Genomic DNA, 16,409 nt, shown 5'->3' with positions numbered 1-16,409 from the left:
TATCACGGTTTAAAAAGCTAAACCTGGAAGATGACCGCTCAGTCCGTGCAGGTCGGCAACTGCTGCCTCCTAGGTGGGCTTGTTAATCTGCCCCAAGTGTGAATTACTTGGACATGAGCAGTGCTTTAAATGGGCCGGGACTGTCCGGTACTGAGTACCGGCACTTTTTTATTTTTAGAGGGAGAATCCATGCACTTCTCACGAAAACCGTAATACTTTTAATTGGAGAGTACCGGCACTTCTCAGAAATGAGCGGGTTCTCTGGATTTCCATTTCAAGCACTGACATGAGGATTGCTGAGCGGCATTAGATGTAGGGGTTGCCGGGTGTGTGCCGGAGAGGGTCCCAGGAAGTCCATTTCTCTCATCCAATCAGAATCCGAGCAGTTCTTCAATCAGGAAAAGCATCGCCAAGATGTCTCCGCTCCAGCCTGCAAAACTGTCTTCCTAGGGCAGCAAAGAATGGAATATTCCATGTGAAATTGTAGTGCAGGGGAGGCTGTAAAGTCGATAAGGAAGCCGGACATAGCTTTTAAGCAGGAAGATTCAAGTCGCCACGAGCCTGAGCGCTAAGGAGGGACACAAAAACGAAAAAGTTCTCTCGTAGTCAAACAAATCGGCAATAGTGCAATAATCCGTGTAACGGAGTCGATGGCCAAAGCGATAATAAAACATACCCAAGAAGGGTTAAAGGCAGCATTTACCAATGATAACAAAGCATTCAGGAAAGGCAGGCACGTGAATGAGTGATAGTGATGGGCGTGAGTAAAAGTGCACAACACACACAACAGGTGACAGCGGGCATTTTCAAATCTTGAATGTGGCGCCGGCAGCTGAGTCACCCAAGTGTCCGCCCCCCTCAAGACTTGTCGCAGGAAACCCATCAGGGGCGAGATCGGAAGCCTCTCTTTCAAGCACCCCTGGACAGAATCCAATCGGCCTCCGGACGCTGCCATTTCGTTCCTCGTTTAAAAACACGCCCCTGCCTGTCTGACAGCTCGGCTTTGCCAGACCTGCCGGGATTTGCCCAGGATCACACCATCCCAACGGGTCTGATGCTTTAGCGTACAAGACATTGGCGGCATGGAGAATGGAACTGAAGGTACGCAGCTGACACCCCTGAAAGGGCCCGGAGACCACGATGACTCCGGCATCGCTTCTTCACCTGATCAGACCCCGAATGGTCAAACTCCTTTGCCCAGATGCAACTGTGTGTTAACTCCCACGAAGACGCCTCACGCTGTCCCGAACCCTCTTGAAAACATTTTGGTACGGCCAGAAGAGGAGAGTCTGAGGAGCTCAGAGGAGAGAGATGGGCACCAAGCCACGCCCAGGAACAAGTGCCCCTGGCTGCAGGACAGACGGATACCTACAGGTAAGCAACAGCAGCAGCTGCGCCGATACAAGGCTCCCGGGGATACAATGTATCCGCGCTGGGACACAATGTAACCTCCATTCCACACACACATTCCGTGGCTCTGAGATAGCTGGGGGCACTTATTTATTTACTGTTTAGATATGACAGACACCCGTGGCCAGCGTTCGAAGAGCTTTTAAAAAAAACAAAAAATAAAGTATGGAAACTCTGAACTGTGATGCGCGTACAGTGAGGTCTTGCAAACCCCCCCCCCCCCCCGCCCCCTTTTTTTTGTCTTTTCCTGTCAGGTAGCTACATATAAAATACAACGCATCTTAAATGAAAAATACATTTAAAAAAAAGTTGCTACTCAGTGGGAAATGCACTACAGTACTTCATGGAACCACTATTCGTTAATGCACTGCAGAAGTATACATGTAACCAGAAAGCCACATAATTAAATCTTGGTTGGTGCAGTAGAGAGTAGTGATTTGTGTATTTTTAGTGCTACGCACTACACACTACACACACTATAATGCAGACTACCGCAAAATGCACAAATGCAGTTTAAGATAAAATAGTCCTTCCAAAATATAGTATTTTGGTAATACCCAGACTGTATGTAATGCATTTTGTTTTTCATTACTGTCCCTTCAACACCTCCAGGGGTAGTATACACTATGCAAATACTGTTACAACTAAAAACATGCACTTCACAGCTCAGTTGTTACCTCTTTCCACTACCACTCATAAAGAATAGTGACAAGATGGATTTTTCCAATACTTTTATTGTAGATAAATAACTTCTAGTACATCAAACATCCACCCTTAGGTAGCCCATGAATCTTCATCTCTCTTTCACCTTCGTCCTTCTCCAACCATCCTCCGTGGAATGCCCATCACAGGATTCCACCTATTACCTCACCATCCCTAGAACCCCACACGACCACACAGTGAATTACAGTGCATGAAACCATAACAAATAGTTCTTTGTCATCACAAAGCTGTGAGTGATTTAATCAATTAAAGTCACTACCGGTTCCCAAGCTTCCTTTGTGTTTGCAGGTTACCCTTTACATTTGCAGATTAACTTGTAGAACACATTTACATTTTCTTCAGGCAAGCAGGCACCCTGGCAGAAAGGCTTGTTTAGCTGTCTGCCCAGCTTCAGTTTCATAGCACAGGAGACTCACTGAATGACACTTCAGCTAAAGCATCATACCCCTCCGATCCTGCTCACTTCGACCTCTGCCGGTGGCTCAGTAATAATCTATGACAGATAACCCTTCACAGAATGATGCCTGTCCACCTGTTTGTACGTGCACAGGTGTCTGCTGCCACTGCCCGGCCGAGGATACGGCTTTAGCATCACTATCTTCCTCTCCTCTGGATGTCAGATTCCTGCTGACAGTGGTGTGCTTTATTGTGAGCTTGGGGACTCTTTTTATACAGCGCTGGATTAGGACGGGATGCCCAATCAGACAAAGGATTGGTCTTTCCTCCAGTTAGCAGAAATGAACTGCTCTATTGGAAGCTGAGCTGCTACAAGTGTCAGTCTGACGTTACTTATGAGGTCACTCAATTCAGATGACTCCCTGGGCTGCTAGCATCATAGAATAATCTCAAGGTCAGACTGGGACAGAAAGTAGGCTCAGGTCCTAAAACAAAATTGCTCCCCATTAGTGAATCAAGAGGTGGCCCCCACATTTGCAAATGGTGACCATTTAAAATTTGTAAAGATGCTTTGTATAAGTATTTTACAAATGCATGCATTATTCTTGCTGCAGGCAATGTTTGTGGTAAAACCATGGACATAATCAGTAAACAAGCATTGGTAAAGCCAATATGTCCCATGTATGCGAGAGCTATTGGCAATGTCTTTTAACCATGTTGTAGATCAGTGTGGCTGCTGTTCAGTATGGCTGAAAGTTGGTGGGGTGGAGTTGGGTAGAGTGGAGTGGGGTGGGGAGAGTGGGGTTGGGGTAGAATAGAAAGGGATTGATTAGGGTAGATTAGAATGGGGTAGATTGGAATAGAGTGTAGTGGGGAAGATTGGCCAGAGTGGGGTAGAATGTAGTGGGGTAGACACGTGGGGTAGATTTTAGTGGAGTAGAGTTGGGGAAGATTGGAGTTGGGGTAGATTGGAGGGTAGTCCATTGCAGCAGGATGGAGTGGGGGTAGAGAAGGTTGGAATGGGGTAGAGTGCGGCAGGTTGGAGTGGCGTGTGGCAGGTTGTAGTGAAGAGCAGTAGGTTGGAGTGGCATGGAGTTCGGTAGGTTGGAGTGACGTGTAGTAGGTTGGAGTAAAGTGGAGTCTGGTAGGTAGTGTGGGGTAGAGTGGTGGATTGGAGTGTGGAGGGTTGGGTTGGAGTGGGCCAGATTGAGGTAGAGTTTGGTGGATTTGGTTTGAGTGGGCAGATTGAGGTGGAGTGTGGTGGATTAGGCGGGTTAGAGTAGGGTAGATTTAAATGGATCAAGGCAGATTGGGTGAGTTAGAATATGGTAGATTGGAATGGGTTGGAGTAGAATGGGTGCGTTAGAGTAGGGTAGATTGGAACCGATTGAAGTAAATTGGGTGAGGTAGGGTTGATTGGGTGGATTATAGTAGGATAGATTGGAATTGATTGGGTGGAGTGGGGTGGGGTAGATTGGAGTGGGGTACAGTGGAGATTGAAGTGCGGTAGATGGAGTGAAGTGGGGTAGATTGGAGTAGGGTAGACAGGGTGGAGTGGGGTAGATGGGAGAGGGGTAGACAGGGTGGAGTGGGCTTGAGTGGGTGGAGTGGGTAGATGGTGTAGTTTGGAGTGAGGTGGAGTGGGGTAGATTGGGGTGGAGTGGGGTAGACTGGAGTAGGCTAGATGGGTGGAGTAGGGTAGACTGGTGTAGAGTGGAGTAGGGTAGACTGAAGTGGGCTAGAGTGGTGTGGTGTAGATTGGCATGTAGGTTGTAGACTGGAGTGGGATAAACTGTAGTGATGTAGATTTGAGTGGGGTAGATTTGAGTGAAGTGCAGGGGGTAGATTGTGGTAGAGCAGGGTATATTGGATAAAGTTGAATGGGATAGCTTGGAGTGAGGTAGATTAGGTACAGTGGAGTTGGATATATCGGAGTGGATTTTGGGCTAGATTGGGGAAGAGTGAGGTAGATTGGGTAGAGTGGAGTGGGATAGATTAGATTAGATTGATTAGAGTAGGGTAGAATGGAGTGGGGTGGATTATATTGCGTTAGTGTAGATATGGGTTGAGTAGGCTGGGGTAGACTAGGGTAGTGGTGAGTGGGATAGATTGAGATGGGGAGGGGTGGGTAGATTGAAGTAGAATTGTGTTGTTTGGATTGGGATAGGGTGGGGTGGGTTGGGTATATTGAAGTGGAGTAGATTGGGCATATTGGAGTGGGGTTGTTTGAAATAGGGTAGATAAGGGTGGAGTTGATCAGATAGATTGTGGTTGATTGGAATGGGGTAGTTTGGAGAGTGGGGTAGTTTGGAGAGTGGGGTAGTTTGGAGAGTGGGGTAGTTTTGGGAAGAGTGGGGTAGAGTGAAGTGGGTAGATTAGAGTAGAGCAGATTGTAATGGGGTATGGTAGATTGGGATAAAGAGGATTGAGGTAGATTGGAGTAGATTGGGGTTGGGTGGATTGGGGTAGAATGGGTTAGATTGGAGTGGAGTATATTTGAGAGGAGTGTGGCAGACTGGAGTGGGGTAGAGGGAAGTTGAGTGCAGTAAATTGGGGTAGAATGGAGTGGAGTGTGATAGAGTGGAGTGTGTTACATTGGGTTAAAGTGGAGTAGGGTAGACTAGGGTGGAGTACATTACTGTAGAATAGGATAGACTGAGGTAGAGTGGAGTAAGGTAGACTGAAGTGTAGTGGGGTAGATAGGTGTGGGGTAGATTGGAATGAGGTGGGTAGACTTGAGTGGGGTAGATTGGAGGGGAGTGCAGTGGGTAGAATGGAGTAGGATAGATTGTGGTGGAACAGGTAGAGTGGGTTAGAGTTGAGTGGATTGGTACAGATTGGAGTGGGTAGATTGGGTATAGTGCAGTAGGATAGATTGGATTGTAGTGGATATTTGGGTAGACCAGGGAAAATTTTGGTATATTGGGTAGAGTGAAGTGGGGTAGATTGTGTGGATTGGAATATGGTAGATTGGATTCGAGTGGGGTAGAGTGGAGTGGAGTAGATTAGGGTAGAGTCGAGTGAGGTAGGTTGGGATGGGGAGGGGTGGAGTAGATTGGAGTACAATTGTGTAGATTGGATTAGGATAGAGTTGGGTAGGTTCGAGTGGAGTGGGTTAGATTACAGTGGATTGGGGTAGTTTGGGTATATTGGAGTGGAGTTGAATAGATTGTGGTAGATTAGAATGGGTAGATTCAAGTGGTGTGGGGTAGTGTGGAGAGAGGGGTAGATTTAGGAATAGTGGAGTATATTAGAGTAGGGTAGATTTGAATGAAGTAGGGAAGATTGGGGCAGAATGTGTTAGATTTGGGTGGAGTGAGTTAGATAGGGTAGAGTGTGTTGGATTGGGATAAAGTGGATTGAGGTAGAGTGGAGTGTATTGGGGTACAATAGGTTAGATTGGAGTAGAGTTGAGAACAGTGTGGCAGACTGGAGGGGGGTAGAGTGGAGTGTGGTAAATTGGGGTAGATCGGAGTGGAGTGTTTTAGATTGGAGTGGTGTGTGTTAGATTGGAGTGGAGTAGGGTATACTGGAGTGAAGTACATTGGGGTAGAGTGGAACAGGGTAGACTGAAGTGTAGTGGGGTAGATTGTTGTGGGGTAGAGTAGAGACAAGTGAAGTGGGGTATATTGGCATGGGGTAGACTTGAATGAGGTTGGTAGATTGAAGTGGGGTAGATTGGAGTGGGTTAAATTTGAGTGGAGTGCAGTGGCGAAGGGTGGAGTGGGATACATTGTGGTGGAACAGGGTAGATTGGGGTAGAGTGGAGTGGGGTAGATTGGAGTGGGGTAGGTAAGGGTGGAGTTGACTAGATTGTAGTAGATTGGAATGGGGTATATTAGGGTGGAGTGGGGTAGTGTGGAGAGTGGAGTGGGATAGATTTGGGAACAGTGAGGTAGAGTGGTGTTGAGTGGATTAGAGTAGATTAGGGTGGAATCGAGTAGGATAGATTGGGGTGGAGTGTGTTAGATTGGATAAAGTAGATTGAGGTAGAGTGGAGTATATTGGGGTGGATTGGCTACAGCTGATTCAGAACACGGCTGCTAGATCTATCCTCAATCTTCCTCGCTCTGCCTCTGCTAGCGACAGTCTCAATCAATTGCACTGGCTCCCGGTAGCCCAGCGCATTATCTTCAAAACGCTCTGCAAGACCCACAAAGCTGTTTATGGCTTTGGCTCCCAATACCTGGTCTCTAACTTTTGCTGGTATAGATCGAAGCGTCATTTTAGGTCACTTAGGGCTTACCAAATTCGGATCCCTAGAACCAACAAAGTTAACTGGGGTGATAAAGCCTTCACCGTGGCTGTGACTAAGTGCTGGAACTCGCTCCCTCTGAGCATCAGGAAGGAACCTAGCCATTTGGACTTCAGGAAATTGGTTAAAACCTGGCTCTTCCTGCGCTAGTCACTGGCATCTGTTCTTTTCTTTTTTCTCCTTTCCCTTCCTCAGCTTTGCACCACTCACCTACTGTTAGCGTTTCAATGTTCTTTTGAGCCGGAATGCGCTTTATAAATACCACTACATACATACACACATACATAAATACGTACATTGGGGTCGGGTGGATTGAGGTAGAATGGATTAAATTGGTGTGGAATCAATTTGAGAAGAGTATAGCAGACTGAAGTGGGGTAGAGTGAAGTGGAGTGTGGTAAAGTGGTGTAGATTGGAGTGTGCTAGAGTGGAGTGTGTTAGACTGAGGTAGAGTGGAGTAGGGTAGCCTGGGGTGGAGTATATTAAGGTAGACTGGGATAGAGTGGAGTAGAGTAGACTGAGGTAGAGTGAAGTACTGTAGACTGAAGTGGAGTGGGGTAGATTGATGTGGGGTAGAGCAGAGACAAGTGAACTTGCATAGGCTGGAGTGAGGTAGACTGGAGTGGAGTCGATTTCAGTGCAATGGGGTAAATTGGGGTAAAGTAGATTGGGATAGATTGGAGTGGGGTAGATGAGGTACAGTGAAGTTGGATAGATTGGAGTGAATACTGGGAAAGTGTTTGGTAGATTGATTAGAGAGGATTGGGGCAGATTGGGTGGATTGGAGTAGAGCAGATTAGACTGGTGTAGAAAGGGGTAGTGTGGAGTGGGGTAGACTAGGGTAGAGTCAGGTGGGTTGGGATGGGGTGGGGTACATTGAAGTAGAATTGAGTAGATTGTAATGGAATAGAGTTAGGTAGTTTGGGTGGAGTGGGGTAGATTGGGGTTGAGTGGATTGGGGTAGATTGAATATATATTAGAGTGGGATGGTTTGGGTATATTGGAGTGTGATAGATTGGAGTGTGGTAGATAAGAGTGGTGTTGAAATGACTGGTAGATTGGAATGGGGTAGATAAGGGTGGAGTGGAGTAGATTTGAGAGCAGTGAGGTAGAGAGCAGTGGGGTGGATTTGGGTAAATTGGAATGGAATAGGGTAGAATGGAGTGGGGTAGATTGAAGTGGGGTAGAATCGAGTGAGGTATATTGGGGTGGGGTGAAATGGGCTGGAGTGGGCTAGATTGGGGTAGAGTCAGATCGATTAGTTTGGGATATATTTTGGTAGATTGGGGTGGAGCGTGGTAGCTCGGGATAGAGTGGAGCATTGTAGATCGGGGTAGATTGGATTGAGGTGTAGTGAGTTAGATTGGACTGAGTGGAGTAAATTGGTTGGAGTGAGGTGAAGTCGGGTAGATTGGGTTAGTGTGTTAGAATGGGGTGGAGTAGGGTAGAGGGTTGTGGGGTAGATTAGCATGAGGTGGGTAGATTGAAGTGGAGTAGATTGGAATGAAGTTGAATGGGGTAGATTGGAGTGAAGAGGACACACACACACACACACACACACACACACTCCACACAGGTTTAGAAAAATAGATAATTATATTCTGAACAAAACCAGACCAAAACACCATAAATCCAATGCATAGAAGTTGAGATATTTAATTTTAAAAGAATAAATACAATGAAGCCCCAAAAGCAAAGGGTGCTAAAAGGTTACTTCAGGTCACGCTGGACTGGGGTAAAGTCAAAGTTTGGGCCAACCTTGATGAAGCACAGGCTGGCTAAGGGGATCCCCCAGGCCCCAATGAACAATGTACTTTTCCGGCTCACAACAGCAAGATACATGGTGAGATGTGTTGTTTTGTCCCACGCAGGCGGTAATGCGTTGATTTTCTCCACCAAGTAGTGCAGTTCATCGGTTCCAAAGACAATTGTTGAGTCAGGATGTATTGGTTCCAAGATGCAATGCACAGGGTTTCTGCATGCAGTCGAGGGATGTGTCGGTCACTTAGGCTGCAGCAGTGGCAATGTGGGGTTCCAAAGTGTGATGCACCGGGTTTCTCCACGCAGTTGAGGGATGCATCAATCTCCATAGATAGCTGTGGCAACGATGTGCAGTTCCGCTGTGTCGGGGTCTTGATGTGATGCATTAGTTCTGAAAGTGTTCTGTTGGTTCTGCTCTTTAGCACAGTGTTGATGCACTGATTCTGCTACATTCAGACTGGCGATGCACTGAAATTACTGTTGAAAGTATCTGGGTACACTTTTAGTGAACCAGGCACAGGTGTAGGGGTAGACTTTGATATTCATGAGCCTCAAGCAACCTAGACAAGCCAACAAGCCCTTGGAGATCACGGAGAGAAGGCAGATTCCAGCTCTCCTTCAGCAGAGTCAGAGCAGCAGGGCAACAAGCAGAAAAGCAGTCCAGTTGAGTCCTTTTAAAGCAGCACAACAGTCCTTCTGACAGTTTCAGTTCAAGTTCCGGAAGTGTTTAATTTGGTGGGGGTCAGAGACCCAATACATGTACATAAAAGTGCCTTTGAAGTGGTGGTGACTTCAAAGCAGACCTCTGAAGTGCACAAGTAACCCTTTCAGCTTAGCCCTATCTGCTATGCTATCTGTTGGGGTAATCAGCCCTTTGTGTGAGGACAGACCACTATCGATTGATGTGAATGTGTCAGCTCCCCTGCCCTCTTTATGGCCAAGAAGAGTTATCAGAATGCAGATGAGATGAATTTGTTGCTGTCTAGAAGGAATGCACAAAGTGTAGCTGTCACGCACCCCAGACTTGTATTGGAGAGAGGCTGCAAAGCGCACAGATCAGTAAGAGAAGAGAAATGTCCACTTCTAAAAGTGGTATTTAAAAAATAGTTATGTTAAATCCAGCTTCACCAGTAAGGAGGATTTAGCTTTAACATTCCAAAGATATGAAACATGAAAATCTATTCCTCTCTGATCAGGAATTATAACTTAAGTGTATTAAGGAATTCCCACTGCTAGACTATGAGAGGAGTAAGCCTCACAGAAGTGAAAAAAATGGGTGTTTGTCACTGCTTGAACATGTAAAACATAAGAGCACATGTCCTACCTTTTTAGGCTATTTAAAACCTGTGTGCCCTCGGGTGAGTTTCATACGATTCCCTGCTGTGCAAGGAGGGGTGTCGGAAGGCTTGGGAGGGAGTGAGAATATTAAGGTACAAGTGGGGGGGTCATGTGTATGTGAACCCCCCCCACCCACCCCACTCCATCTTGGGTTGCCACATGGCCATTTCACCTCACTTCATCTCTTCGAAGATGACCCCTCCAACTAGATGAGGAAAGTCACAGCTTGTGTCTAGAAACCCCTCTCTCATTCTACTGGCGGTGCAACCTTCACTCAGAAACTTAATTTCCTGCCTCGTTGCACGCACCCTTTATCATACATCACCAAGGAAGATTAATCCTGTTTTTCCAAAGATTACATTTTAGCTAATGGGAAAGGACGCCTGTGCTCATTGACACTCCATTGATTTCCTGTGCACACAAACACTTTAATTCAAATTATCATTTAATTTACACTTAAGTAGTCTCGTCCATTTAATTTAAAGGAAGTTGTATCCCGGCAGATTGTGCACATAAACACTTTAATCCCAAATTGTCTTTTTATTTGTACATGAGTATTCATTGCACCTGAATGACGATGAATCCCATAAATTGCATGTCATTTAATAGGGCATTACTCTTGTGTCAGTACGGACTCCACTTACTTTCTCTAGATGTCCACATTTTATTCTTAAATAGTGATTTCTTTTTTTTCGTAAGTTTTCCATTTAAACTCCTGGGAGATGAAGCCTGAATCCCCAGAGTTTACTCTTTCATCACCTCCTCGCTCATCCCCTCAGAAGTGCTAGAAAGTTAATAACTAGCTGACCTATTTACCACTGGAAGACTGACACAAAACCTTTCTTTTCAGAGACTTCCCCAACATCGCACTGGCCTATAGGTAGGGGCCACTGGAATTATGCAACAGGGTTGACTAAATTATGCAGCAACAAAAGGCAAATTATGCTTAGCAGTGCAGCACATTTGATAATAGCATTTCTTAATTATTTTGCGTTTATTTACACTTGTTAAGAATGTCTGGGCTAGCTTGCACATCATTAATACCAGTCAAGCACCCAAATACAGCAGTAAGCAAACACAAATGACCATTAAACCATTGCAAAGGACCTTCAAATGTACTTTTTTTTTTTTTACTAACTTTTGAACTGTTTGAGCTAGAAAAAATATATTTTTGCTAAAATCTGTAGATTATGCATCAATTGATGGATTATGGGGGGAATGTGGCAAACCTGATGGATTATGGGGGGAATGTGGCAAACCCATAATTATGCAAAAAAAAAACAAACAGTGGCTGCACAGTTGCATATTTGCAGTGTCCATGGGCTGGTCTAATAGATCAGTGCGTGGGGTGGTTTTTAGGTCTCTGCTCTACACGGCGAGCATGTGCTGTCTCGAACCAAGACGTAGGGCCAGATGTAGTAAAGAAACATTTTGCGACTTGCAAATAGCGAATCATAGCGACTCGCTATTTGCAACTCGCAAAATGTTATGCAGTACGGTGTCTCAGACACCGACTGCGACTCGCTATGGGGTCGCAATGACCCACCTCAATAATATTCATGAGGTGGGTCGCAAATTGCGGCCCCATAGCGAGTCTAGGCACTCGCAAACATGAAGGCCTGCTGTCGTCAGCAGACCTCCATGTTCGTGACTGCTTTAAATAAAGCAGTTTATTTATTTTTTAATTGTAGCCCGTTTTCCTTAAAGGAAAACGAGCTGCACTTAAAAAAAAAAAAAACGTAACCTTTAGTTTCGGTATTTTTTCAGGGCAGGGAGTGGTCCCTTGGACCACTCCCTGCCCTGAAAAAATATTTGTGGGTCCATTCACAAAGTGGAAGGGGTCCCATGGGGACCCCTTCCAATTTGCGAGTGGGTTACCATCCACTTCAAGTGGATTGTAACTGCGACTCCATTTGCGACCGCATATGCGGTCGCAAATGGAATTGCATTCCACTCCGAATCGCAAATAGGAAGGGAACACCCCTTCCTATTTGCGATTCTGAAATGCATATTGCGAGTCGGTCCCGACTCGCAATATGCATTTCTGAATAGCAAAGAGGCTTTTGCGCCATCGCCGTTTGCGAGGCGCAAACCCTTTGCTACATCTGGCCCTCACTGTATCTACTTTGTGGACTTTAGCCTTCCCATTTGCTGGCACTCTTGTCGCTCCATTTTGCATACATCAAGCCTTTTCCGGTGTTTAACCTTCTCCAAGAGCACATATTAATGTACACAGCAGCCATTATTAGCCATTGTTTCAGGGCTACGTTTTTATTTGTTTACAATGGATGACCAGTCCCGCCACACATTAAGTGTGCTATTGTGCTTGTCACTCAGTTTGTTTCATATGACTGTTTTTTTTTTCCTTGGCCCTTTGCCCATTTTCTGTTCATTTCTTGCCCTCTGTTTGTGCCTTTATGCTCATTTCTTGCCCTCTGTTTGTGCCTTTATGCTTGTTTATTGCCCTCTGTTTGGGCCTCTCTGCCAGTTTGCTGCTCGTTACTTGCCTTCTGTTTGTACCTCTCTGCTCTTATCTTGCCCTCTGGTTATGCCTTTCTGCTTGTTTCCTAACCTGTTTGTGTTTTTATGCTAGTTTCTTGTTATTATGTTGTGTGCCATATATCCATCCCTTGTTGCTTCTTTTCGCTGCCACCCACAAACCCTGTATTTTCTTCTTCACCCCCACCCGCCCTTCTCCCTATTTCATCTCCTCCCCACCTGCCCTCTTTCATGTCTGGATTTTACAACTCTTTCTGTGGCTTCTCAGTGACCCATGAGCACTTTACTTCCACAGTGTGACTATCTTTGGAGCCCAAATACAGGCACAAACTTGTTGCTGCTCTGCCTAGAACATGCTCCACACTCAGCACTGCAGCAGCGAAGGACAGGGGCTGCTGGTTTCTCACAACCCCATCCCCCTTCCCATTCATCACCCCAACCTCCCTCCAGTTCACCACCCCCACCCCCACCCCATTGCCAAAGGCAATCGGTGCCCATTGCTGAGACCTATTGGCTTTGCCAATGCTTGTTTTTAATTCTGCTCAGAGCTTTGAGTGAAACATAATTGAAAAGTTAATTCGTCATTTTAAAGACTGAAAATATTGAATTAAAAGTACAGATTTTAGACACCTTATAATGTGTTTGCTTTTTCTCAAGTATTTTGAAACATTATCTTTCCCTTCATTTTTAAAACAAAATGATGCTAAACAAAAAAGCATTGGTGAAGACAATGACTTGGCACTCACATTATAAAGGTGAAACGTACCCACTTGGTGAATTCTAGTTACATGTGTACCTTACCTAAAGCTCATACATGTAACTCAGAATTTTCCAAGTTAATGCTCAAACTGCAAACTCCACAGCCTAGAAACAGAGGCATTGTCTTCTCCCTGGTTTCCAGTTGCGCTGTCTGCAGTTTATCTTCGGATGTGGATAAATTCTGACTTATCTGCATGAGCTTTCATCACTGCAAAAGCATAAAACAGGTGCTCAGCCAGTGCAGCTGTTAATATCAAAGTCTGTGGTGTCTGTATAGTGATGTGTCAAAATATTAATACATTGCAGAAATGAAAAGATGTTTTTTTCTTGAACTGTACAAGTTACCAAACTTTCTTTTTTTCATTTATAGCACTGATCGCACTTCTTTCTGTATTATTGGTGATTTTCCTTTCCATAATTGTGTGGCTTGCAGGTAAGCTTTTTAAGCATAATCCCGTAATCATCTATTAATGGCTACTACATAGAAGAATGCTCTTCCAACTTTTTAATGCTGTGCCCCTCCCCCTTGTAGAAAAAAGTAATCAGGGACCTCAAATTAACAAACACATTGTCACAATTATTCTATAAAATTGGTCACTCTGAATATACCTATCAGGTCAAAAGTAGTATGTTCAGCACTACCTTTTAGAAATGTAGTTACATGATTACCAACATTCTGTTGGCGGGTAGGTCCCTAGAAGTTTAAATGTGTTCACAGTGTGATCCCTTGTTATTTATTTGGAGCCCCAACCTCCACTTTCACACCTACTCCCTGCCAGGACATAAGTGACAAAATACATTATTGATGGCCCATTAGAGAACTGCCTACTGCTACTGTCTTATTTCACAAAAAATGCAGCACTGTTTTCAACATGTGTCTCTGTACTCTAGGGGCATAGTAAATGCTCCACTTGGCCAGAGCCTTGACCCTCTCCCAGCCCCCTCAGCATCTATTAAGTCCTGTCTAAGGGAGCCTGGCCATAGTTTAAAGACTGGTGGCTTAGAGTAATCTCAGCCAATGGTCCATTTTTGGCTTCTTAGTGACCTCTCAACCCCACCTCTACCTTTCCTTCAGAATTTATTTTTAAGGGATTCCTTTGGCTAGCTCATTGTATCATTGTGATATTTTTTCAAGGCATGATTATGTTTACCATGCGCAATGTGTGTCTAGTTCTTTTGTCCTGCTAGTTGTATAGATAACAAAACAGCAGGGAACTATCCTGACCGTATCCCATTCTCCATCTTCAGATCCGCACACTTACACATGTATTTGTTCTTTGGTGAAGATCTTAAATACTTATTAAGAAAATATTGAATTATAAACATGCTTGCATTGAGGATTGTTGTTCTAATTTGGATTGTTTTTTGTTGATTTATATATTGGTCACAGTAGAATACATAGCAGATCTGTAGTTTTGTTGTCTCAAAATGTATTGATAAAATATTGTTTTACTGTTTATTTTCTAAAGTAAAGGTAAATACAGGCAGACTTCATCCGTATTCTTCTTGGTATGATACATGAAAAAACTCGAATGTCACCCCGTTACTTGTTTTAGAAGTACAAATAAAGGCATGTTTCTACTCTATTTTGTGCCTGTAGCCTCCTCACAAGTCTATGTTTTTTAAATTTCTCTCTTGCCAGTGGGAAACACTTTGGACTTAAGCCAGTTTACTTGTGAACTAGCAAAATTCTGCTTGCTTGGGACTTTTAGTTTGGGATTTGTGAGGCACCACATGCTTTGTGGGTAGGGAGGTTAACTCCCAGAGTTAGTTCCAGTCGTGCTTGAGCAGAGTTGTCTATCATAGATCTCTGTTCCCCTTACCACATTAATGTATACTATAGAAACGAAGTAGTAGTCAATTGTGGAGAAAGATTTGTGGGCGCTTGTGAAACAGGTGTATGTTTTATGATTAGGGTGGTCATCTATCAGAATACAGGCTGTGAAATTCTGCAGAATATGCCAGGGGCGTCTAGCACTCTGTAGGGGTAGTCATGGAACTGTGTTTAGTCGAAGATGGATGCTACAGCATGTTAAACTTTCCTCCCACCACTGTGAGTCTCTGTGGAGTTTCTAGTAGTAGTTGCCCCAGTGTGCGCAGGATGTTCCGTACAAGAGGGGAAACATTTAAGACCAACATTACAGTACCCTTGTCGGTCCCTGAACTATTGCACTTCTCCCCAACTTATTATGCCATGTTTGGTAGCTATCATACAGGAGTTTTTTCTTTATTAAAAGTGTTACCCCTCGCAAATCCCTAGTGAGCTCCATAGTGTCAAATCCATGCCTATAGAGGAATTACAATTGGTGCTGACTAACTGCATCTCTTGTAAAAAGGGAACATCTGGACCACATCTTTAGTCTGCCTTGATTACTGCCCCTTTTTGACTCTCTCCAGGAGCCCTTGATAAGTGTAAGATCTTGTTAAGCCTTTGCTGTAGACCTTTGAAAAATGGCCTTGGAAGACCTCTTAAACTTCTGTAATCTTCTAATCATAACTCACTGTCCTGGTGCTGTTCCTTATCCTTATAAAATGACTGCATGAATCTTTGGCTACTAACATGCATTTGCATTTATCAGTTTAAATGGACAAATGTGATTGAGGTGCATTATTTGGAAAGGGTTTACTGCTTTCACAAAAGGAGCTGGTGGTGTCTTCACTATGATTAAAGGGTTCATCCTTTAGTTAATCTTTACTGTAGTACATACTGGGAGTATGTTTCCAAACTAATAGCCACCAGTAGCACTCTTGTGAAATTTGAAAAGTAACAGATCCTTCTGCATTTGCTGCTCCCACTTCCTCGTAGGCTGCTATAATTAATTCAGCCCGACCGAATGATTCTGAAAATCTATAACACCTTCTCTGGGTATCGTGATGCGAGGGAGCCCAGAGTGTCCCAGGAATAGATGTAGCCCACTAGGAAGACAAGAGGCCTGGAGACGGTGCTGTGTTAATGTGGGAGGATTGTAATTCTGAGCTTATGTGGGTAGTTCTTGGCTTATGATTGAGTTATCACGGCTACTTTAAGCACCTCTACTGGAGAGTACACAGCTGGCTTTCTGGTGACCAGAGTATGCTGAACATCCAACAATAGACGCTGTCTTTTAAATTCAGCAATCTCTCCCCAAAGCTTCTTTGCTCTTAATGCCTTCATCATGAGGTTTTGTAATCACTTTATATCAAAGAAAGCATTGCTCAAATTCATGCTTGTCTCTTTTTGAGTTCAAACAAATAAACATTTTCAGCTACATTTGCTTTCTTTAAAAGA

General features: G+C 44.5%; 1 protein-coding gene across 1 annotated transcript in view; it reads left to right on the top strand.

Annotated features, from left to right (window-relative positions):
* Window positions 1–1,082: 1,082 nt before the first annotated feature.
* The window catches only part of LOC138246764 (killer cell lectin-like receptor subfamily G member 2), a 64,368-nt gene continuing 49,041 nt past the window's right edge, over window positions 1,083–16,409 (top strand). The window contains exon 1 of the mRNA XM_069201524.1: window positions 1,083–1,374. Within this exon, the coding sequence (XP_069057625.1) occupies window positions 1,083–1,374 (292 nt within the window). The remainder of the gene's footprint in view (window positions 1,375–16,409) is intronic.

The sequence above is a fragment of the Pleurodeles waltl genome, chromosome 7 (genome assembly GCF_031143425.1).
Source record: "Pleurodeles waltl isolate 20211129_DDA chromosome 7, aPleWal1.hap1.20221129, whole genome shotgun sequence".
Taxonomy (NCBI): domain Eukaryota; kingdom Metazoa; phylum Chordata; class Amphibia; order Caudata; family Salamandridae; genus Pleurodeles; species Pleurodeles waltl.
The sequence above is the reverse complement of the archived record's forward strand: the minus strand, read 5'-3'. Positions and strand labels throughout refer to the sequence as shown.